Raw genomic sequence first — 23,880 nt, forward strand, 5'->3', positions numbered from 1 at the left:
AAAGATTTGTTAAATATATCAGTGAGATAATAAGAGCACCATTCAGCATACCTTTTTAAAAAGACATTCGGAATGCCATCTAAGCCAGTTCATTTCTTTTCATCAAGGTTCAGAAGAAGGTTACAAATGCATTCCTGTGTAACGACAAAATCAGGGATTAGCGAGGCAGGACAATGAAGGCTGAATTCCGGCAGTATACTGTCATCGTCCGTAAAAACCGATTTGAAATAATCAATAAAAGTACAGGCTAACTGAAAACTATCGGTAACAGTGCCGGTTTCTTTATTTAAATACACAGCATTCGCTTTTTCTTTCGATAAATATCGCCAAAACTTCTGCGTTGCTGTTTTAATAAACTGCGTTAAAGATTCATTCATGTATCGCTTCTTTGCGTCAGCCAATTCAGCTCTGAACGACAAAGAGAGCGTCGTGACGTCAGCTGATCTGAGACTTTTCTTACTACTCTTTCGTTTTCCCCGCATGCGCCTTAGTTGTCGTTTCAAGTGAATAATTTTTCGCGAAACCCATGGATTCATTTTTTGAACCTTTTTTTTTCAGTCAGTTATGTAACGTTTTATTAGTGTGTGTACAGTTTCTTTACACCTTTTCCTCGCATCATCAACCGTTGAACTATCACATAGAGCATTGCGCTTAAAATCTTCATAACCAATGTAAAAAGGGTCCAGAATTGAAACATCATCCGCTCTAGAGTAATTGGGCACTAGTACAGACTTTGTGGCTTGCGCTTAATGACACATGCCCAATAGCTGAAGAATCACCATACTGTGATCTGAAATACCGTCCATCACTTCACAAGTGTACTTTTGTTCAGCCAGTGATGGACTCAAAAATACAAGATCAAGTAAATAACCACCCTTTTCGTGTACTCGTGTGCACTCCTGTACAACTTGAACCATACTGAGCGAGAATATCCCATCTAGGAGAGCTCGGGATGGTAATACATCAACTTGACCCGCTTTATACTCCACCCAGTTAATATGCGGAAGATTAAAATCACCGGCCATTACAATTTTTCTTTTTGAATTCTGAAATTCGCTAGGTAAGAAGTCATTGAAAGCTAGCATGTAGTCTTCCGAAGAATCGGGAGGACGATACACTGCAATGAATGTGAACGAACTGTCGTATAAAGTCATGTAACATGCAATACATTCAATTTTAGGTGGCGAAAAACGTTCTATACACTCAGTTGATCTTTTACAGATAATCGCAACACCACCACCTCTAGATCCGCGATCTCTACGATAAGCTGTATAGTTTGGAGGAAGAAACTTGCAGTTTTCAATGCGTTCATTCAACGAAGTTTCGGTAACAATGAGTACATTTGGTTCATACTCGAGCAAACCACTTTCAATGGCTGAAATTTTATTCAAGAAGCTGCGCGCGTTCAGATTAATAACTGTCACTGCATCCGGAGTAGTGCCCACGTTCCTAGATTTTTGTGTGGTTTGAAGATTATCAGCAATTACGCATGGTTTCCGTAAAACGGTGTTTTCGTCCCAGAAATATGCATCCCTGTTCACGTAAAGTTTGTCATGAACAAGGCGCACGCGCGCACCGCTTCGTTTTTCTTCTTTTACACTCTCCCAAAGGCGCTTGCGACAATAATGTACGCGCTTTGAAAAGGGTTCACGCACCGAAACACCTGTTCCTTTCAATGTTGAACACTTCATCAAGATATCGCTCTTTTCTTTGGAGTTGTATAAGCGAAATATTACAGGCCTGGAATGGTCTCGCCTTTTTCCAAAGCCGTGTATGCGTTCTACACTACACGGGCTTACACCTATTACAGAAAAAATGCTTTTGGTTTACAGTTTCAAACAGTTCATCGGCTGATTCAGCTGGTCTCTCAGGAAGACCATAGACGATCAAATTATTTCTTCGTTGCCGATTTTCTAGATCGTCGACCCTCCGGGAAAGCACTGCCACTTGCTCAGTTAAAGCAGAAACTGCTTCTTTAGTTTCGGTCAATTTTGGAAGGGATGACTCAATCATAGACAGTCGTTCTTCATTTTTTTATGACGCTGCCATTATCTTTTACTTCCTTCAGAAGCGCACGTTGATCACGTTTTATATCAGCAAGTGTCTTTGTCCTTTCAATGTTTGCAAAATTTGTTCAATTTTTTCTTCAAGTACAGCGGGACCGGGGTTTGTCTCAATACCACCGCTCCTAGCCAACGTCAGCAACACATACCAGCAATCACAAGATAAAGACAACAGTGTGTTGGGGCACGGCACGACTATAAGAAATTGTTCATCGCTTCGAAAACATGAAAAGCACCGCCTCACCTGTAAACAAGCAATGACGAGCGTATTTGAGGTCATGCTTTGGTGAGTGCCGTGCCCGCAACCGAGTCCGTGTGAATCCTAGGTGTTCCTTATGTACGGTTGAGGGGTGTGCACATCCATCTTTGATTGGACCACGTAGTCACAGCATGGCTCGTCGATGACGTAGGCTGCTGGATCGAGAGGAACCCCATGAATGCGTCCGCTTGTTGAAAGATGTTCGACGGAGTAAAACACACTTGGCAAAGTCGTGCTGCCTGCAGAAATGATAATCGGAATCTGTAAACAAGCAAAGACGAGCGTATAGGAGCTCATGCTTTGGTGAGTGCCGTGCCTGCAATTGAGTCCGTGTGGATCCGAGGTGTTCCTGATGTACGGTTGAGGGGCGTGCACATCCATCTTTGATTGGACCACGTAGTCACAGCATGGCTCGTCGATGACGTAGGCTGTTGGATCCAGGGGAACCGCATGAATGCGTCCGCTTGTTGAAAGATGTTCGACGGAGTAAAACACACTCGGCAAAGTCGTGCTGCTTGCAGAAATGATAATCGGAATCTGTAAACAAGCAAAGACGAGCGTATTTGAAATCATGCTTTGGTGAGTGCCGTGCCCGCAACTATGTTTATTACTACCACGCGGAATACAGATGCTACATTCACCGACCTCGCAAACAAGTTTGCAAAATATGCCTTGCACTTGGACGCCGGGCGGACGTGTGTCCAACCCTGACAAAACGCCGATGCCAAGCATGTGGAGTTGAGACACCAGCGCCGGAGCATGACTGTAAAACTCAACGCTTCCACTGCAAGAATGACCACCCAGCTATGCACCCCAAAGGTCCTGCGAGAAAACAGAAACCTCCAAACAAGCATTACGTAAAGAAAGCACTGGAGACGAACGCGTTAGCACCACCCCCTACATTACCACCCGACGGACACAGGCCCAGATCCAGAACGAGGCGCAGCCAATCCAAGAGCAGAGAGAAGTCTCAGGGCAGGGCCTTGGAATCATTAAACAACACGCCAGGAACCGCATCTAAAAGCAGCACCACCACCCTGGGACTGATTCCCCAAAAGAACATAGCCGCGAGTGCAGAGAGACCAGAATCGCCACCAGCAAAGAAGCCAGCGCTCGCTGGACAGACGCCTCCGGCTAAGGTGAGTTGGGCAGCGGGGCCTCCCAGCCTCAAATCTTCTTTACCTAATTTCTCCCATCTGTCTTCATCACGCAACCACCCCAACGCACCTCTCACATCTAACGTACATAACTGCACTAAGCAAGAGCTGCAAGATGCCTTCACAAAACTGAGAGACTCGATTAAGGCTGAAGTAACCAGCATGATCACTCAGGCAAATAATGACATCCGTGCAGAACTTAGGGATATGTTAAAGGCCCATACCCAAGCACTTGTACCAGAGCTAAAGCAGCACATACGAAAAAGCTTTGCGTCATTTAGTACAGGGCCTCAAAACTCATTGCCACTAGCTACAAACCCCAATAATCTCACCAAACGACCCCACTCTTACATCCGCCCATCACTCCTAACTCAGGACAGAGTCCACAAAGAGCAAGATGGGCTCCCCTAGTCCTGCCTTCACCATGTGTCAAAGGAACTGCAGGGGGTTTCGACGGAAGAGAAGCTCCCTGCAACAGTACACTGCCACTTTCGCGCACCCTCCGGATATCTTGGCTCTGCAGGAGACGCTCTGAACACCTACCCTCTCGGGATTTCATACATATACAGATCAACAAACACCATGACTTGTCGCAATACTCGTATTCAAACACTTGACAACTATAGAACACACACTGACTTCATGCCTTCTACATGTGCTTGTTGAAGTTATTCTTCAGAAACGCAGTCAGCAGAGCTTGTTTATACTAAACATCTACAGCTCCCCTAAATCTAGGGGAACGACTTTGGGTATTTTGTAGCAGAAATGTGCAAGCTAGGGGAACAAGTTGTAGTGGTTGGTGATTTTAACGCCCCACACGCGTCATGTGGATACATATCGGCCACGCGTAAAGGTACCAAATTAGAACGCCTCATCTGCAATCACATTATTACACTGCTCACGGATCCGCAAGAGGCAACCAGAATTGGAACCAGCGCAACCAGATTTACGTGCCCTGACCTAACCTTAATAAAGAGACTAAGCAATTATAGCTGGTCAAAATTACATGAAACGTTAGGTAGTGATCATTGCATCATTTCCACTACACTGCACATCTCCAACCCCCGTGCTCCAGAGCGGAAGGGCCGTCTCACTAACTGGGACACATTTAGAAAACAACGCGCTCAGACTGACAACAACGGGAGACCTTTAAATGAATGGCTACAGTGCCCGCAAGCTGACCTTGATAAAGCGACCAAGAGGATAAGCACTACAACCGCAATTAGAGATGTCGACCGGCACCTTCTAAACCTGTGGGAAGCACGCAGAAGCCTCATAAAACGCTGGCGTAGGCAGAGACACAATCGCAAGCTTAAACTTCGCCTTGCTCAACTCACGTGGCAAGCCAAACAATACGCCACATAGCTCACGAGGAACAATTGGCACAACTTTTGTAATTCACTTAATGGAACACTAAGCACTGTGCGCACGTGGGCCATACTTAGAGCCCTTGTTGACCCGAAAAGTACCAGGTCCTACACGAGCAGTACCATCCAAACACTTCTTCACAAGCAAGATGGGCACGACAACAGCATCTTGCAGACGCTTTAAGTAAAGTACATCGCTGCAGGCCCTCAGCCAAAGTATAAAAATTACCCATATGCAGCGTCAACACCGCTAGATGCTGATATCACTGTGCACGAAGTTCGAGCTGCCCTTCTGAATATCAAGCGCAACACAGCGCCAGGGAAAGACAACATCCAATACTCTTTCATACGAAACCTCAACGACGAAGGTCTAGAACAGCTCACAGATTTTTACAACACTCACTGGAAATCCGGAACGGTACCCCAAGAATGAAGACATGCCGAAATAACACTAATTCCTAAGTCCAGCAAACCCTTGGAGCTTGGAAACCTGCCGACCAATCTCGTTGACGTCTTGCCTCGGTAAATTAATGGAGCATGTCGTCCTCCATAGACTGCAACCATATCTTGAGGCCCAGAGATTTTTCCGGACACACTGTTTGGGTACCGGGCCCATCTTTCAACGCAAGACGTACTTGTCCAACTAAAAGAGGAAGTAATGGACAGGCTCAGTTCTACGAAAACTAGAGCTCTGCTTGCCTTGAACATCCACGGTGCGTTTGACAACGTCTTGCATGACCTAATACGGGAGAATCTCGTGTCAAAACGCTAAGAACGACGAGTTTACGACTATGTGAAAGCATTCCTAACAAACAGGACGGCAACTATACGATTAGGCTCTCTTCGCAGTGACATCATTAAGCTCGCAGGTAAAGGCACGCCACAAGTATCGGTGTTATCCGCGACACTCTTCAACATCGCCATGGCTAAGTTACCGCCTCTACTCGCCACCATTCCAAGTCTGGGACATGCTTTATACGCGGACGACGTCACTATATGGGTGACCAAAGGCTCAGACGGACAAATACAAGATGCCCTTCAAGAAGCAGTAAATACAGTTCAAGCATACGCCAGAGCAGGTGGTCTAACGTGCTCTGCAAAAAAACCGGGAACTTCTACTCATTCGTCGTCCCCAGCGAAAGCCCGACGACAGCCTGCAAATCATAGTCACCTTCCAGGACCATGTAAATCCCTGCGTACAGAAACTCCGCGTCCTTGGCCTTCATATACAAGCTGATCTCAAGGCAACGCATACAATGAAGATATTAAAACAGCAAGTTTCTCAAATCACGCTTATTATCCACCGCATCACCAACCGAAGGCATAGACTTCAGGAACAAGACATTCTACGTATAGTTAATGGCTGCATAGTAAGTCGCATCACCTACCACGTGCCTTATCAAATCCTAATGCTTGCACAAGAGAGAAGACTGGACATTCTCCTCCGTAGAGCCATGAAGGCGGCGCTTGAACTACCATCGTACGCATCCACCAACCGTCTCCTAGGCATGGGTGTACACTACAACCTGAGGGAACTAACCAAGCCACAACGTAATAGTCAGCTACGAAGACTCCGCAGCACCCAAGTGAGAGAGCGACTACTCGTTAGGCTAGGGTACCTTCCGAATCTATGCCGATACAGAACACCTGGGAAACAGCTACCCACTGACTTCCGAGCAAGAATTACAGTCGCGCCACTTCAACGCAATATGCACCCTGAGCGCAACGCTGAACGCCAGCGGGCAAGGGTGAAAAACCTCATGCGCTTCATCAATCAGTCTCCTCTAAACACTCTCTTACTCTGCGACGCCGCTAGACACCACTCCTGCAGTTTTACAGTTGGAGCAGTGGTGAACAATGATCAGGACGTAGTCACCTCAATCAGCGTACCTACAACGAACATATCTGAAGGCAAAGAATGTGCCGTCGCTCGGGCAGTTTCCCACGCTGCCATAAACCTTCCTCACGTAGATGCTATTCTAATCTTTACAGACTCAATGGATACCTGCCGTGCCTTCACACTGGGTATTGCCTCACAGCACGCACACCGAATTTCGAACACCACATTCCACATGCCACACAAGTTCCGACTTATCTGGACCCCTGGGCACGCCTCTCTCCCCGGTCATGACTACGCTCATGCAGCTACCGGAGCACTCACTAACCGGGATCCGCAAGAAGAGCTGTCCAACCCAGATGGGGAGGACACAAACACGGAACTTCTAATATATGGAGACACTCTCGATTAATGTACACGAGAACGCATTCGGTACACTCCACCACTCCACACGCTCACACGAGAAGATGCAACTGCGGTGCGTCAACTGCAGGCGAACACGTTTTTAAACCTACATTTCCTCCACATCCTCCACCCCACTTCTTACCCTAACAAATGTCCTGGCTGTGGAGCGGTACTGACGTTATTTTACGTAACGCTGGAATGTCAGCGTCCACCAGCCAGGCACTCTGCCAACTCCTCTCCTATTCCTACCCTAAAAGACTGGGAGGCCATGCTGCGTGATAAAAGCCCGAGTGGCCAGCGGGCGCTGCTTCAGTGGGCGCGGGACGCAGCAGCGGCTGTTGGAGCTCTGGACTAAAAGCCCCACCCGACATTTTACTATGTTTGAAATAAAAAGTTTCTCTCCCTCAGTACCTGTATTGGGAATCGTTCGGGTTAAGTGTTATTGAAAGTATCTTAGAAACCTGCGATTCGCTGGTGACATTGCATTGATGAGTAACTCAAGGGACGAGTCAAAGCGAGTGAATACTACATTGAATAAGTAAAGCAGAAGATTAGGCCTGAAAAGTTTTATGCTCAAAACTAAAGTAATGTGCAACAGTATCGGCATAGAACAGCACTTTCTAATGGGTGGTGAAATGCTGCATCTTGTGGAGGATTATGTTTCCTTAGCACAGGTAGTAACCACTGAGCCGAACGTAGAAAGTAAATACCTGATTGAGTATGAATGCGGTGGATCTGATTCAGCAAGCATTTTTAAATTTTATTCGAAAATATGCCAAGAACTCTGAAGAGAAAGGTTTAAAACAGCTGCATCTTTCCACTAATAAACTGCGGAGCAGAAACCTGAACGATTACAAAAAGGGTCCAGCGCAAAGTGAGGACAACGCAGCAAGCGATAAAAAGGAAAACAATGAGCGTGACCTCAAAAGACAAGAAGAGAGCAGGGTAGGTCAGGGACCAAATCGGAGTTAAGGTTACCGTAGTTGAAATCAAGATCAAATGGACTTGGGCAAGGCACGTACCACATAGCAGGAAAACCGCTGGTCGTTAGAGTAGCTGATGGTTTCCCAAAGAAAACATATCTTCGAAGGAGAGACAGGAACTTAGTTGGACTGATTAGATTGAAAATTTTTCAAGTATAACATGGCAGCATAAAGCACAATACAGGGTTTTTTGGTGAATCATGGAAGAAAATTTCACCCTACTGTGAGTGAAATAAGGCCGATTGTCATGCTGTTGAGATACTTGTCATGAAAAGTTTTTCTTCAGAGGGTCTGCTTTTTATTCTCTTCTTGCCATGGTTCGGCAGCTTTGAGGAGACGTCAGTCTCTACAAAACGAAATGTACAATACGTAGTGTGCGCGATAGGCGATAACTTGATGTTAGTATTCAGTTATTCATTGTTTTTCGTGGTCGACACGTCAGCTTTTTATCTTGAGTGGCTTCTGAATACGTATAAATGTTTTTGCCTGAGAGCATGCATAGTACCTGAGAGCAATGCACTTGCTTTTGTTCTTCATTAGTCATTACCTGTTTATTCCTTTTTCAGCCTGGAAGCCCCCTAAGAACCACAGGTATCAAATTAGTTCCGGCAAGTCATTTGTCCTAAATGTGCTTACAAGCTCATCAATATTTGATGCACCTGGTGGATAATTACTACTTGATAACACATTGTGTACTGCAAAAAGAGCACTGGCGCAACAACAGAGCTGTTTTAGATGTATTATTCTTTGTTTATGGAGACTTTTCTGTAGCCATCAATATAAAGATGGGCAAATTGCACCAAATATAATCAAGCATAATTTCCTTTTTTTTTAAATCACTCTACAACGTTTTTCAGATACCGGGTAGCAGTATGTTGTTTCAGATAGCGCGTAGCAGATAGCGTGTAGCAGCTTGGTATCTTACATGGATTAGATTTATTGGCGAGCTGCTCTTCTGTGACTCTGCGCCACTCAGTCAGTTGCTCCCATCAGGAAACACACTCACTCCTGTCAGCTTAGTAGCTTAATAAGGTCTTTTCTATGCGCTCATTTTTTAGGTGGTACAGCTTTTATAACCGTTCCTATATAAGCCGCCTGCTGGTTTAATTCAACTTGAAGAAATTGCTAACGAGTGTTCATGTCTTCAAAAATCGTTTTTGTAAATGCAAAGTGCACAGAACACACACAATTTTCTATAACTACTTCTTTATCCATCTATTTTTGATGAATGTACAAGTTATGCCTTCCCATAGAAAAGTTATTCACAATATGCCTATGTCAAACGATGCAATGCTTATGCTTTCCGTCATTAGATGGACACTAAAAACAAATATAGAGTGGACGTTGCTTCCTAGAACAGCGGTACAGAAACCTGTAGTACTACTTCTGGTTCAAGGAAGTACTTAGTTTAAGGAAAAGTCACGTTTTATTGGTTAAAATCACGTTAGCGCACTTCAAACTACCAGCATGAAAGCGTTATTTGTGATACCACTGCTTCCCATGACAACGTTGCCTGTCTTTACTGCACGATGACCGACACCAGTTGCAGCAGTGTGAAAGTAGCGGGAGCCACAGTAGCAACAACGGCCATTGAACATATATCAAGACGTTTATGTCAAAAAGAAACAATAAAAATGACCTCGTATCTGCATGAAACACTGCCAATGTCGACGAAAGACGATAGCCTTGTGCCTGGAGAGAGTAAACTAAACGTTTATTTGATGTTCTGCGCAAGAAAAGCGGTGAATGATATTCTGGAGGCGCTGCGTTAGAGTGACTCGAGGGTGCAGCGGAGGCGAGCGAGCGCATTGGGTCACGTCACACGTGAGGCATCAGCGCCATCTGGTAGTCATTTTGGAAAACGAAATGCGCAGCGTGCGCACCCGTCTCAGATGCGATAAGGTGTAGAACGAGGAGCGGCGGTTAGGTGCCACCACTATGTCGTCTGAGCAAAGCCTTGGAAGCACTTGTCTTTTCGCCCAAGCATTGCATCGTCAGCGCAGCGTGATGAGCGCTACGGTCCCTAGAATTATGTATACGTTTTCTAGTAAAAAGACACACATAAAGGATATTGACGTGTTATGGCGCCTCACATGTTCGCAAAAACAGTTTTAATTGACAATCGCACAAGTATGAACGCTAAACTTTGAGCAATATTGGTGAACACTTCGGTTGGGTTCGGCCGTTTGAAGTATCGTTTGGGACCGTTCCGGCCTTAGAGTTGCGTTAAGGGTGGACCAACTGACAAAAGTACAGACAGACAGACCAAAGTTTTTGCGTCGAATGTTCCCAAGAAAGAATCGTCTTTAAAAAAGTGCGGGGAGCATGTGGGTGGAGCCTCTATTCCAGGCACCACTGGCTTTAGCGGCCCGCTGCGCCTGGTCGAGGAGCGCTAGTTGCACCCGCAGATTCTCGCAGGCGAGTGCATTCTTCCACTGGTCCCTTCCGGAAATTACGCCGCCTAATTTCGGCGAGTTAATTTTGGTTGGTGGGTTCTGACAATCCCAAGTTATGTGGGCGAGAGTGGGCTGGCCTCCGCACCACGGACAAATGTCGCTGTAAATTGCAGGGTGAATGCGATGCTGGCATGAAAGATTTGAATATGTGTTTGTACACCGGCGCCAGTCATAAGAGTTCCGCCTGGTAAGAGCTGTGTGTGGTATACTGTGCTTTCATTGCTCAAACCGTTGATTTTCAAGGATATCTCGCAGCAAAAAGAGGCTGTCGTCGGAGTGGTGAGCGGCTCGGTTGGTTAAAGCACGAGCTGTGCCGTCTGCTCTCTCATTGCCATCGAATCCTGCGTGACCCGGGTTACAGATTATAGCATGGTCCTGCGTTAGAACTGGTCGTAATAGGCGAATGGTTTTGTGCGGTAGTCTTCCCGTGAGGAAGAGTCCACATGAAACCAAGGAACCAGTGACAATAAGGGACGATCATCTTAGAATATTCTTAGCTTTGATAGCAGGCACGATAGCTATAGCCTCAGCGTTGTTCGCGGACGGGGCTCGAGGCGTGGCGCAAGTCAGAAGGCCTTGACCAGGGGACACTCCTACGACTGGGAGTACGTACTTGTTCGTGGGGTATAGGGTGACATCTGTGTAGACTGTGTCCAGATTGTTCCCGAATCGCCGCTGTAACTTGCCAGCTCGTGCACTCCTACGACCTTTGTGACATCGTGGGCTCAGGTTTTGGAGGATAGGGGATTCCAGAATCCTTTCACGTAGCCATTTAGCCATCGTCTTCAGTTCCTCTCCCGCATACTGAGGACAAGCTTGGTAAACAACACGGCATAGCAATTCGCTCCAATAGTGATTAAGGTACGCCTTTACCGTTGAGAAATGAGCACTGCCCGGCGTAACTCCTTATAATGATTGTGTATAGCGAGGGCTTCAAGACGTTCTGTGGACGCTTCCAATGGTAAGCCTAGAGCCGCCTTGTACAATGTTCGTATCAACGCACCTAGGGCCTTAAATCGGTTTTATTGATCTCCTGGAAACGAAGGCTATATGTTAGCCGACTAGGGAGAGAAGCCTGAACCAGACGAAGCATCTCAGCTTCCTTGAAACCTTTTCGGAGATAGGCGTGCTCTATATATCATACGGGAGATATGCTTCTCCGTTGTTATGAAAGTTTTTATTGTGTGGTCCACTCGCTTGTTGCTTTGTAGCCACAGTCCGAGGACTCGCATTTTCTGTAACTCTTTTATCCTATGGTCTCCTAGAAAGAGGTTGGCAGGCTCGTGAATGCGGCAGCCTCTGCCTCGGATTCAAATAAATTCACATCGCAGCGCCGGGAGCACAGCTCATGGCGCTGCGATAAGCGAAGTCGTGAAAAGCGGTCACTGCGTCTTGTAGGATTTGCTGTTTACATCCCAAAGAGCCACTGTTCGCCCATAGGGTAATATCATCCGCATAGAACGCGTACCCCAGTCCAGAAACACCGTTTAGACTTTTTGCTAAGTGCCTCATGCCGATGTTGAAGAGAAGAGGGGATGGTATCTCTCCTTGTGGTGTGCCTGTATTGGGCAGAGGAAACGAATCTGAGGGTGTAATGCGTAGACCTATTCTAGCAGTGCGAGAGTTTAAGAAAGAGGGATTGTAGCCATATAGTTTTTGCCCAAAATCGAGTTACCCAATATGTTACCCAATCTGTTGATACAACACAGCCATGAGATTGCCAAATTTCGGGAGAGGCAATCGACACGTTCAAGATATAATTGTCACTCCCGAGATTACCTTCTTGGTTGCTCCAGAACACCCCGCCGAGATCTTTTATGAATGCAAGATCAGAAAATGTGTCTGTGCTGACGCTGTTACGCAATTTAGTCGGGTGTTGCGGGAGTACGAGAAGTTGGAGCCCATGCGCATTAACAACTCGCTAGAGTTCTCGGCCTTTCGGGGTATCTTTTTGGTACCCCCCGGTAGTGTGAGGGGCAAGGAAGTCCCAGAGAAGCAGTAGTCGACTCTGCATGCTGCAATTACTCTTGGCATACCGAATCAGTGCATCAAAATCGGCGCTATTTTTTTTCAGAGGGGCTAAACACGTTCGTGATTATGGTTTTGACTTTGCTACGCATTTGCGGTAGTATACTTACCATTCGGATGTTAATGCTGCTAGTTACCAGGTAATCTATACCTGCGTGGCGACTTTAGGGTAATCTGGATTTGATATCTTGTATTCGCCACTAAACTTTACTGGCTTATTACCAACCTCTTGTAGACAAATGACATTAGCTTTGAGTAGTGCTGTATTAAGAAATTGTTGAAGTGTGGCCACCCGTTTGTTGAAGGTGGGGTAATTTCATTGCCGAATATTGAAACATTGGTGTGCGCTCGTGTTTTACTCATCATGGATAGGGCTATCACTGTCCGAGTTCGGGAGTTGTTTCGTACGACAGATAGACAGAGCACCCCGGCTGCTTTTAGGTTGTTTAAGAACAGCGGCCCTTATGCTGGCGATATATTCATCGACATAACTTTTTAGGTTTTGGACTTCGGCATACATTTGCAGCTCAAAGCTTTGCATAATTTGCAGATGCTACATTACTTGTTGTAATCTACCTTCCATAAAGTTTGATTCAATCGTAACCTGGCCAGATGTGCCGATGGCTTTAGAAAGTGTTTTTGGCTTGATTCCGTACCGCAGTGAGCTTTGAGGGAAGCCAACTCTCCTTTCATTTCTGCCAAGGTTTCAGTTATAATTTCTTGATATTCCGGATTAGCCGTTATAGGAGCAGTGGGAAAAGCAAATCGTGCATAGCACACCTTGCCATATTCAGGCACTTGCTTGATCGCAGAGCCTCGAGCCCCGAATTTAGGTGACTTGTGTGAGTGGGAATCGGGTGGGGTCCTGTGAGTAGAGTCGTTCCAGGTCCGGGATCTGTATGTATACTTTTATCTAGAGCTGAACCTTATGCGGGTCTCTAGTAACTCCGGCCAGTCGTCCAGTGCACGTTGTTAATCATCACAACTGAACCAGCGGGGCTGTTAAGGTGGCTTGGAAGAGGTGTCGTTAAGAGCAGGCTGATGCACGCTAGCCCTTGAGGTTCTTTTCTGTGGAGGTTTGTGTCGTTTCCTGTAACTTCGGTCACCTGTCAAATGACCCTCTCTACAAGATGCGCACTTCGGAGAGCAATCGTGTTCGGCTGCAGGATCCTGTTGTCTAAAAACGTGACACACTCCAGTTTGCGGCTGAAGCAGACGTCCAAATGCTGACCAACCTGATGGCACACTTTGCACACCTAGGTGGTAACCTTGTAGTGGCATCAAGCAAGATCTCCGTCGTTGTAGTGGACGTCCCGAGGTATAATCCCTCCCTCAAAAATTGGCAGCATATCCACGGAGTGAATGATGGAGAGTGGGGCGAAGCATTTGTCCGTCCATTCTTTCTCGCTTCCGTCCGTCCAGGCGTCCGTCTGTGCGACCGTCCATGCGCCCATCCGCCCGTCCGTACTTGCGTCTGTTCGTGTGGCCGTCCCTGCGTTCGTCCAAAGCATCCGCCCCTGCGTCCGTTCCTGCATCCATCCATGCATCTGTCTGAGTGTCCGTTCGTCCAACTATTCAACACTCCAAGTGCCACAATCTCGCATCTTTTCATCATATATTCTCCATATAGAAGCACCGGCATCCAACAGACATTCCAAGGACTAAACGAGAGGTGGCACACGCACACTTTCTTGCGGCTTGCACTTTGGGTCTACTTCCCACCTTTAACCACCTCGAGTTCATAATATATACTAGTTCACTGTATTCTTGCTACTGCGGCTCAACGCTCGCTAAACCTTTCTAAAACTAAGGAGGTTACACCCAGCGATCATAACATAGCCACCCTTCCTTGTTAGATAGTGCTCAATGTACAAGCAAATGGCTGCTAATGGGCATCGCAGCGTGCGCGTTAACTAAAAGCCGAATGCTCCTGTCTCTCATTCCCCATTACCAGCCATTGGCATGTACATTCAGCACAATTTTTTATTCTACAACGCACACAAGGAATCTCTCGCCGGCACCACCTTGGAGGTCAAAGTGTTATACTTGTTACATAATACAACGGCTACGAGGGACGAACGGGTTCCGCTATAAGGAGCTTCGACCCTAAAGTGTTATAACGGCCATGTTGATGTTCTTGAACATACGTGCTTGCAGAACTTTGACCCCTTGTGTGCGTATGCGGAGAGTGACTTTTAGCGCTTCAAGCGTCGTGTGAGGCTCTAAACCGTGAATGACATCCTATTAGTTTCTTCGCTTGTCGCTTGGTAGGCATTGACTGAGTGGGGCTGGCCATTATACGTCAGGGTCGTAATACGCCTCACGTAGTCCGACACTGCCTGATGCTGCGTCGAAACAATAAAGATGTTAGAACCTCGCTTGATTTGAGCAAAAATGGTTACCGGATATTTCTCCGCTGCAACCTGCTATCACGGCGTCTGGCAGCAGTAGACTAGCCAGATTCTTGACCGTAGCCCTTGATGTGGTCGCACTACTATTTTGAAGTTGTCTTTTGGCAAGGGGTTAGCTGCCTGTAGGCTGGCCTGTATTTATATTTTCCTGTTGCTTCAGCAGTGGATATTTGTTCGTGGCTCAATGTTGTCATAAAATTCGTGCATTTGGCCTTCTTCTCTTTCGCAAAAACTTTTTTCTGCCACAGAGTGGGCACCGTTTGCCAGGCTCCATCCGCTTGGTTTTGACTGTCAGTACCGGCGTTCTGATAACTGGGTTCATTTGGCGATGAGGGCTGTTAGCTGTAGAGTCTTGAAAATTCATCTCATCAAGGTCTTGGCGTCACATGTCCGTCATCCGCGAGGGTCCGGGACGCGCAATAGCGTCTGAGAGTTCTTTCGCGATAGCCATCGAGCACGTGCGCACCCCAACTAGTAGCGTTTCTGCAGCCGCCTACATGGCGGCAATGGCTTTGACGAGCTTGCACGATAGGCAGTTGGGTTTGGGCTTCTAAAATAAAAAGTTCCGGTCACTTACCGCTGTGGTTGGTGTCAGTTGGTGCAGAACTTCAGGAAGCTAAGGCAATAGTCAAAATTGGCCGCTCACACAAATTCGCACACTAGAGCCGGAAACATTGCGGAGCGCATGCAGACACGACACTTCTTGTCGGCGCCACCAAGTGTCTCCCACTAATGAACAATTTTCGGCAATCTTGGAGGCCACGGTGGTCTTTTCTTTGTGCAACTCGGCCCCGACTTATGGCAGCAACTATCCAGCCTAACCAGCCTAAAATGGTACTTTGAACCACTTTCGCCATTGCCCTTGATGATGCCAGTCGGATTTTTTTATACCGCGAACCGAAACTCACAAGCTGCATTTGATTACATCTCTTGAGGCACGGAAGGCTTTTTTGTTATTGAAGCTAGTTTGCAAACTAGTGTATATTTTTAGTTAAGCGCTCTCACGCAACGGGTCATTTTGCAAATTTCGCGTTGGGAGTGCAGAACGTGTGATACATTTCGCTTGATTTCTTGAATTGTAACGCAATGCTATTGATAATAATGCTGTTTTGACGTTGTCATACATTGGCTGAGGTTTCACTCATCGAAATATTGTATTGCCTTTAGGGTGAATGCCCTCCCAGTTTTCTTTTATACGCTTGTTTGTATACTGCAGTGGTTTTTATAGCAATCTAAAATCTTTAAAATACCGTGTGCCAATTCATCAACATCTACGCTGCTGAAAAACATTGTAATATGATGGATTCATCAGGTCAGTTGTTTAGGCATAAAAAGCAGCCCCGCAGTGTTGTTCTACTCTCCCAGGTATTTGGCTGCTGGCTTCACGGCCATAGGAACGAATGCCGGCTGCGGCGGCTGCGTTTCAGATGGAGGCGAAAATGCTGCGGGCCCGTTCGCTCAGATTTGGGTGCACGTTCAAACACCCAAGTGTTGGAAATTTCCGAAGCCCTCTACCACAATGTCTTTCTTATTATAATTGTGGTTTCGGGACGTTATTAACTTCACACATCAATGAATAAACCCAAGAAAAGCACTTGTGAGAAATGTTCTATATTTTTGTAAAAACTTCGTTCCGGTATATGGCAACAATCATACGAAAACACATTGTTTTATAACCAAAAATAAAAAAGAAAGACTTGGTCAAGTAATTTTCTTTTTCCATTTGAGAATACAAAACATGTTCGTATTCTCAAACGAACCCGCCAACACATTATTTCCGTTCTCTGAAATATTTTTAGCAAATGCTCTCATCAATATCATGTAGTCCACGGATAACATCTTTATTCACGCGACGCAGCGAATTCTGAAACGCTGTTGGGAACGGCGTGTATCAGCACACCGCTGCATATACAAAGAGCTGATTACGAAACTAACATGGCGACAGTGAGTTTATGCAACTTTTATGCGCAGTACTAACATAGGCATGCGAATTCGGCACTAGGGTAAACAGCTGGAGGAGCTGGGACAATGAGATTGGACGATGAGTCAGGATTTCATTCGTAACTTTCTTTCTCTTTTCGCCCTACCTGCTTCTTCAAAGGCCACGGGTACCCATTCGTTAGCCAGTAGTTCCTAGCTTTCAATCGGAAACCGCTGCTGATCGCTGGCTGGAATTAGAACCGTGGGTGAGGAGGCTTGCCACGCATTGCATAAGAAGCCCCGCAAGAACGAGGATATCTCGAGTGCACTCAACGACATGAATGTCTTCGTAGAGGTGAGCGCTTTCTACTGACCTCTCTTGAGTTTTCGACGAGCCCCAGGAGGGCCGTTTGGCCCACACAACAAGCCACGTCGCGCTAATGCAGTGCTCGGCTTTCCGACGTGCCGCGCTGCAGCCTATCCACCTGAGCCGAGTAAGGAGGTTCAAATTCGAAGTACGGCGATTGACTCATACCAGTTTGACTCACGGGACTGGATTCAAGTCCCCAGTGCTCATGCACCCCTACGGGAAACACAAAAAAGACCAACGGTACGAACGCCAATCCTTCTGCGCAAGAGACGCCGAGTCAGTCACGGGAGACGCTGGAGTCCGCCCGAGCTCCCACACTACAGAGTACATCGCTGCCGCTGCGCATCCTTGTACTATCACCCCTTCCACCCGACAGATATAAAATGGTATTCCGCTCCCAGTGAGGCCTTGACCTTACGAGGACGCAGCCACGCTACCTTCTCGCCGCTCTCATGCAGGCCGTTGAGCTGACGGACCCATCTATGCTGACCCTTCGGATTCACCCGTCAACAACACTTGCACAGTGACTTCGGTGAATCAAGGGGATGTGCTCAAGCTTGGGCAGCTCCACCATTGAGGACAACGCACCGAGGGATGGAAAGAAAAAGGATACGTGTAACCTTGAGAAAAAAGTTGAGAGGGGCGTGGGTCGGTTGACAAGTCATTGTTGGGTGTATCATATTTTAAATCAAGAAGAAATAGTGGTGAGCCGGGCACGTGGCACGTCGGCAGAATCACCGCTGATCATTAAGCTTGGCTGATGAGATTCCAGGAGAAGGCAAACGCACGAGAGAGAGACAGAAAGTTAGGTGGGTCGATGAGAATAAAAATCTCACGAATATAAAATGGCAGCAAAAAGGACCAGACAAAATTGATTGGCACATTATGTGAAAGGCGTTTTTTGGGCGAGGAAACCCAGTCAGGCTAATTATGATGCTGTGGGATTCTTTGAATGAAACGTTCTCCTTTAGAGGGTGTGGTTTTTAGTTTTTCGTCGCCACTGTTCAACATTCTTGTGAAGATGTGTGTGTACAAAACAAAGTGCACAAGACGTAGTGCACCTCATGCGTAATTAGGTTTGATAAAGGGAAGTAATTATATTCATGTACTTTCATGATTGACACGTTGGCTTCTCACCACGAGAAGCTTCTCACGACGCATGGAATGTTTTTGTCTCATTGAGAAAGTGCATAGTAGCTGAGGGTAAGGCATCTGCATCGAATCTTCAATGCTAATTGCAGTTATATTCCTTTTTCAGCCTGGAAGCCCTCCAAGGTTTGGAGGCATCAGAATCAGTTCGGCAAGTAGTTTATCTTATTTAAACTACCTACTTACTGATGTTCGAAGCGCATTGTCCATATTGACTGCATGATGATACTTTGTATACCGCACAAACAACTTCAGGGCTTAAGCAGGGCTATTTTCGATGCATGGTTCATTGTCAATGAGACATTTCTTATAGTCATCACTATGAAATCGGACCAAATAGCACAAAAAATATATGGCATATTCTTTTTTTTCATTCAAAGTGGTGCACAGCTTTGTTTATTATACAATGTGTAGCATGGCACACACATGTCAGAATATAACCAACCACTATACATAGCCTTCATAGACTACGAGAAGGCGTTTTATTCAGTAGAAATATCAGCCGTCATGCAGACACAGCGTAATAAGGGCGTCGATGAAGTATATATAAACATCCTGGAAGAAATCTACAGGCGGATCAACTGCTACCGTAGTGCTTCGTAAAGAAAGCAACAGAATACCAATCAAGAAGGGTGTAAGTCAGGGGGACACAATCTCCCCAATGCTATTTACCGCATGCTTACAGGAGGTTTTCCGAAGGCTAGAATGGGAACAGTTAGGAATAAGAGTTAATGGAGAGTACCTTATTAACCTGTTCTTCGCCGATGACATTGCACTGCTGATTAACTCAGGGGACGAATTGCAGCTCATGATTACGGAGTTAGACAAGGAGAGCATAAAGGTGGGTCTTAAAATGAATCTGCATAAAACAAAAGTAATGTACAACAACCTTGGAAAAGAGCAGCGCTTCGAGATAAGTAATAGTGCACTTCAAGTTGTACAAGAGTATGTCTACTTAGTGCAGGTAAAATCCGTGGAACCGAACCACGAGATTGAAGTAACTAGAAGAATAAGAATGGGGTGGAGCACAGTTGGCAAGCACTCTCAAATTATGACAGGTGGATTGCCACTATCCCTCCAGAGGAAGGTATATAACAGCTGTATCTTGCCGGTACTTAGCTACGGAGCAGAAACCTGGAGACTTACAAAGAGGGTTCAGCTTAAAATGAGGACGACGCAGCCAGCAATGGAAAGAAAAATGATAGGTGTAACCTTACGAGACAAGAAGAGAGCAGAGTGGATTAGGGAACAAATGAAGGTTAAGGATATCATAGCTGAAATCAAGAAGAAGAAATGGACATGGGCCGGCATGTAGCACGTAGACAGGATAACCGCTGGTCATTAAGGATAAGTAACTGGATTCCAAGAGGAGGCAAGCGGGCTAGGGGGAGACAGAAGGTTAGGTGGGCAGATGAGATTAAGAAGTTTGTGGGTATAAATTGGCAGCAGCAAGCACAGGAGCGGGTTAACTGGTGGAACATGGGATAGGCCTTTGTCTTGCAGTGGACGTAGTCAGGCTGATCATGATGAGGATGATGACGATGAATGTCACACACCTACGATGACAACCACAGGACAATTTTCCAAGAAAGGAGTAAAATGAGGAGAAAAAACCAATTGACACTCTAGAAATAACGAATTAATTACGATAACAATAAATTAGATTAATTAGGTGAGTAGTACACTGATCTGCTATCCGGCAGTGCTTTACTCAGAAAATCGCTCTCATCAGCAAACACACTCGCAACTGTGAGGAAGGTAACATTCGTATGGTCCTTTCTATGGACACTCTTCCTAAGTGGTACGACTTTTATAAGCACTCCTTAAAGAACTGCGTTGCAGCTGAATTCTGGATCGAGAAAATGCTAACAATATACCGTGTCTTCCCCAATAGCTTTTGTAACAGTGAAGCGCACAGAACGCCCACAACCTTCTATATTACATCTTTATCCGCATATTTTGACAATTCTACAAGTTATCCTTAGTTATAGCAAATGAATTTACAACATACGCATTTCAAAACGATATGATGCTCATTTTCACCGTCATTACAGGGATGCTAAAGGCAATATTGGTGTTGACATTACTTGCTGGTGCACTGGTATAGAAACTCGTGGTGACACCTGTGGGTCGAGAAAGTTCTTACTTTGAAATAGGTCGCGTTTTAATGATTTGCATCTTGTTAGCGCTCTTCAAATCACCCACCTGAAGGCGGTCTTCTTGGTATCACTGTTGCCCATTCCAAAGTTGCTTGCCTTTACTGCTTGACAAACGACACCATTACCAGAAGGGAGAAGGTAGTGGGAGTCACAGCGGCAACAATGGTCATTTAACAATTTTCGGCAATCATTAAGGCCATCGTGGTGCTTTTTTGAGCAACTAGTTCCCGATAAAAGGCAGCACCTATTTAGCCTAAGCAGCCAAAAACGTAACTTTTGAACAACTCTCGTTGTTTCCCATAGTAACCAGTTGGACATTTTATGCTCTAAACAAAAACTGACAAGGAGCAAATTATTACATCTCTTGAGGCACGGAAGGTTCTTTTTGTTAATGCAGCTAGTTTAATTACTAGCGATCATTTATAGATGAACGCTTTCACGTAATCAGGTCACTTCGTAAATGTCCCGTTTGGGGCGCACTATTTGTGATGCATTTCGCTTGGTTTCTAGATAAGTAAGGCACTGCTGTTCATAATAATGGCGTTTTAGACGTTGTTATTTATTCATTGAGCTTTCATTTTGGCATAAATTTTTATTTGCTTTTAGTGTACCTTTAGAATGAATTCTCTCCGAGTTAGCTTCTTGACGCCCGTTTGTATACTACAGGGATTTTTTTAGCATAGAGCAGGGAAAATACCGGTTGCCATTTCATCAACATCAGCGCTGCTGCAAAATTATTGTAGTATTATGAATCCATTAGGCCAATCGTTTACCCGCACAAAGAAATTGCGGGAAAGTTCTGCATTTTCATGGAAGTTTTATTACTGTATATAACAAGTGTTTTTCGGAAGCGGCGTATTTCATAACATAAAAAAATCATTCGGAAGATCTCACGTACCTAGAAATCTACGTTATGAGAAGCATGCGGAGGAACGGTGACCATGTAGCAATTTTTTTATTGATCGACATATCAAGAATGGACGCATAATATATGTACAAATGTTGTACGCACACAAATTTGTTGAAGAGTAGCAGATGTTTATTAATCCAGTTGTTCGCACTTGCGCAACGATGCCAACTGGAACATACGTATGAGCAACACCAGAAGCTGGTATGAAGCTCCGATGCTCGCGAAGATGCTGGTCCTGAACACTGCTACATAAACCGACTTCAGTGCTTAGAACCTAACCACATTAAACGGTAACCTGACGTGATGGCTGTATCGAAGGAGTACATAAGTATTTTTTGTAAAATTTGGTAGGTAGCACTGCAAGCACTATCGACGTTTCACGAAACTTTGCGTCGATTTGAACAGTATTTCCGAGACTTGGTGTAGCTCTTTGGTAGAATGCTTTATTGCCACGCAGAATTATTTGGTTCAATTCCAGCTGGAACCCTGACATTTAATCTATGCCTTCTTTAGGTTGACGCTACCGATGTCGCGCATTGCTTAACGCTTACGCGTTGAAACTGCCCTTGGGTGTTCTCGTCGTTCTTGGGTAGACACTAAGTGTCAATCACCTGTGGCACTTACACACATACCAGTGGAACATAACCGGCCGTGGGTATGTGCCACTGTCTGGCAGAAAATGTTTCACTATGTACGCGGCAGGATTGCGACATTATTGACGTCTTCACCAGCGCGTCATATTAGTCGAGCCATCTTACCCTTCCATTCTAATTTTTGGTTCACGCGAAGTTTAGGGGGTGACCACGAGAGCAATCAAACGTAAGGGGCTAGATAGATGGATAGAAATACAGATGGATACGCTCAAAGTCGCTAAAGTTCGCTGAAAAAATGCTTCGAATTTTATATAAATTGGGCCAATTATTACCTTTCCTTTCTCTCAAAACATGCTTGCATTATCAAACGAACGGGGCAACACATTGCTTCCATCGCCTGAAATATTCTGAGTAATTGTTCTCTTTATTGCAAGGTAGTCCACGGATAACTTTATTGTCCACACGGCGGTGCCAAGTTCTCATAAGTTGTTGGGTATCACTTGTCTCAGCTCCTGGCGGCGTCTGCGCAGAGCTGATAGACGAAGTACACAAAGTGATGGTGACTCAAAGCCAAGTTTATGTCCAGTATTAGCAGAGGCATTATATATTCTGCACTGGGGCCAACAGCTTAACGACCTCGCACTGAGGTGCCACCATGTTCCGGGATTCCTTTGGTCACTCTGTCTGTCTTTTCCCGCCATTTAGTTCTTTTAAATACCTTAGGGAACCTTTGTATCAGTTCCAAACCTCCAGTCAGGAGCCAACTCTGGTTGCTGGCTGGATTCAGACCCGTGGGTGAAGGGGGCTCTCCGCGCGTTCGTGAGACGCGCCGCAAGAGATGCCCTTGATTGCATCAGCCTGGCTTACTCGCTGGTTTTGACGCCAACTGCATCACCCATTCTATCGATCGTGATGCCACTTGCTTCAGACGATACAACCTTGAATACTTTGCAGAAGCAATGAAATTTGGTTTGAACTCCCATGCATAACAGCGCCCAGATTATCAGTTTTCAGGTGTAATAATATTGTCCCATTTCATATTGAAACAAAATATTGTAACACTGCCAGAATTGTTCAACTAAGTATTCAAAAAGAAGTTACCAAGGAAACAAATAATATTCATGACCTCCTAAAAATTTCCTTATCGACCATTTAAAGCGGGCACCAAAAACAATCCCCAGAAACAGCTCGCGACAATACAATAGAGAGGACAAGGCAAATTAGTACAAAGAGCATAAACGTAAACAAAAGCAAAGGTGTCACCAGTAACAGAACACTCGTGGGACGCAATTCATTTGTAGTGCAAAGATGTATTTACATACGCACCGTGAAAAATATTTATTCTTTTGAACTATAAACATCTAAGAATAATTTGCGTTGAAATCTATAAGCATTAAAGTAATGCATAATTTATTTGTACGTAATTTACTGTGACCATGAAAAAGTTGAACTTTAATTTGATTGATAGATATGTGACGTTTAACGTCCCAAAAACACCTTATGAATATGAGAGACGTTGTAGTCGAGAGGTCCTGAAATCGCGACCACCTGGGGTTTTCAACGTGCAATCAAACCTTACCACACGGGCCTACAGCATTTTCGCCCCCATTGAAAATGCAGCTACCACAATCAGGATTCGTTGCACGACCTGCGGGTCAGCAGCCGTGTATTTTAACCACAAGGTGACCGCGTTGGGGCAGGTTGTCCGGAGAAAACTATTTATTGTGTGTCAACTAGTAGAACGCAACGGAAACTCAAGAGGCGCTCTTTTGCTTGCCCACGCAGCTCGTCAATGTTGTAGGCCCGTGTGCTC

The 23,880-nt window shown here is 45.5% G+C and overlaps 1 protein-coding gene across 6 annotated transcripts in view; it reads left to right on the forward strand.

Annotated features, from left to right (window-relative positions):
* Positions 1-23,880, forward strand: part of LOC142765414 (uncharacterized) — a 184,522-nt gene that overhangs the window by 62,307 nt on the left and 98,335 nt on the right. For all 6 annotated transcript variants that reach the window (XM_075866393.1, XM_075866395.1, XM_075866392.1 and 3 more), the window contains one exon: positions 18,515-18,556. In XM_075866393.1, the coding sequence (XP_075722508.1) occupies positions 18,515-18,556 (42 nt within the window). The remainder of the gene's footprint in view (positions 1-18,514; positions 18,557-23,880) is intronic.

This window comes from Rhipicephalus microplus, chromosome 6 (assembly GCF_043290135.1).
Source record: "Rhipicephalus microplus isolate Deutch F79 chromosome 6, USDA_Rmic, whole genome shotgun sequence".
Lineage (NCBI taxonomy): Eukaryota > Metazoa > Arthropoda > Arachnida > Ixodida > Ixodidae > Rhipicephalus > Rhipicephalus microplus.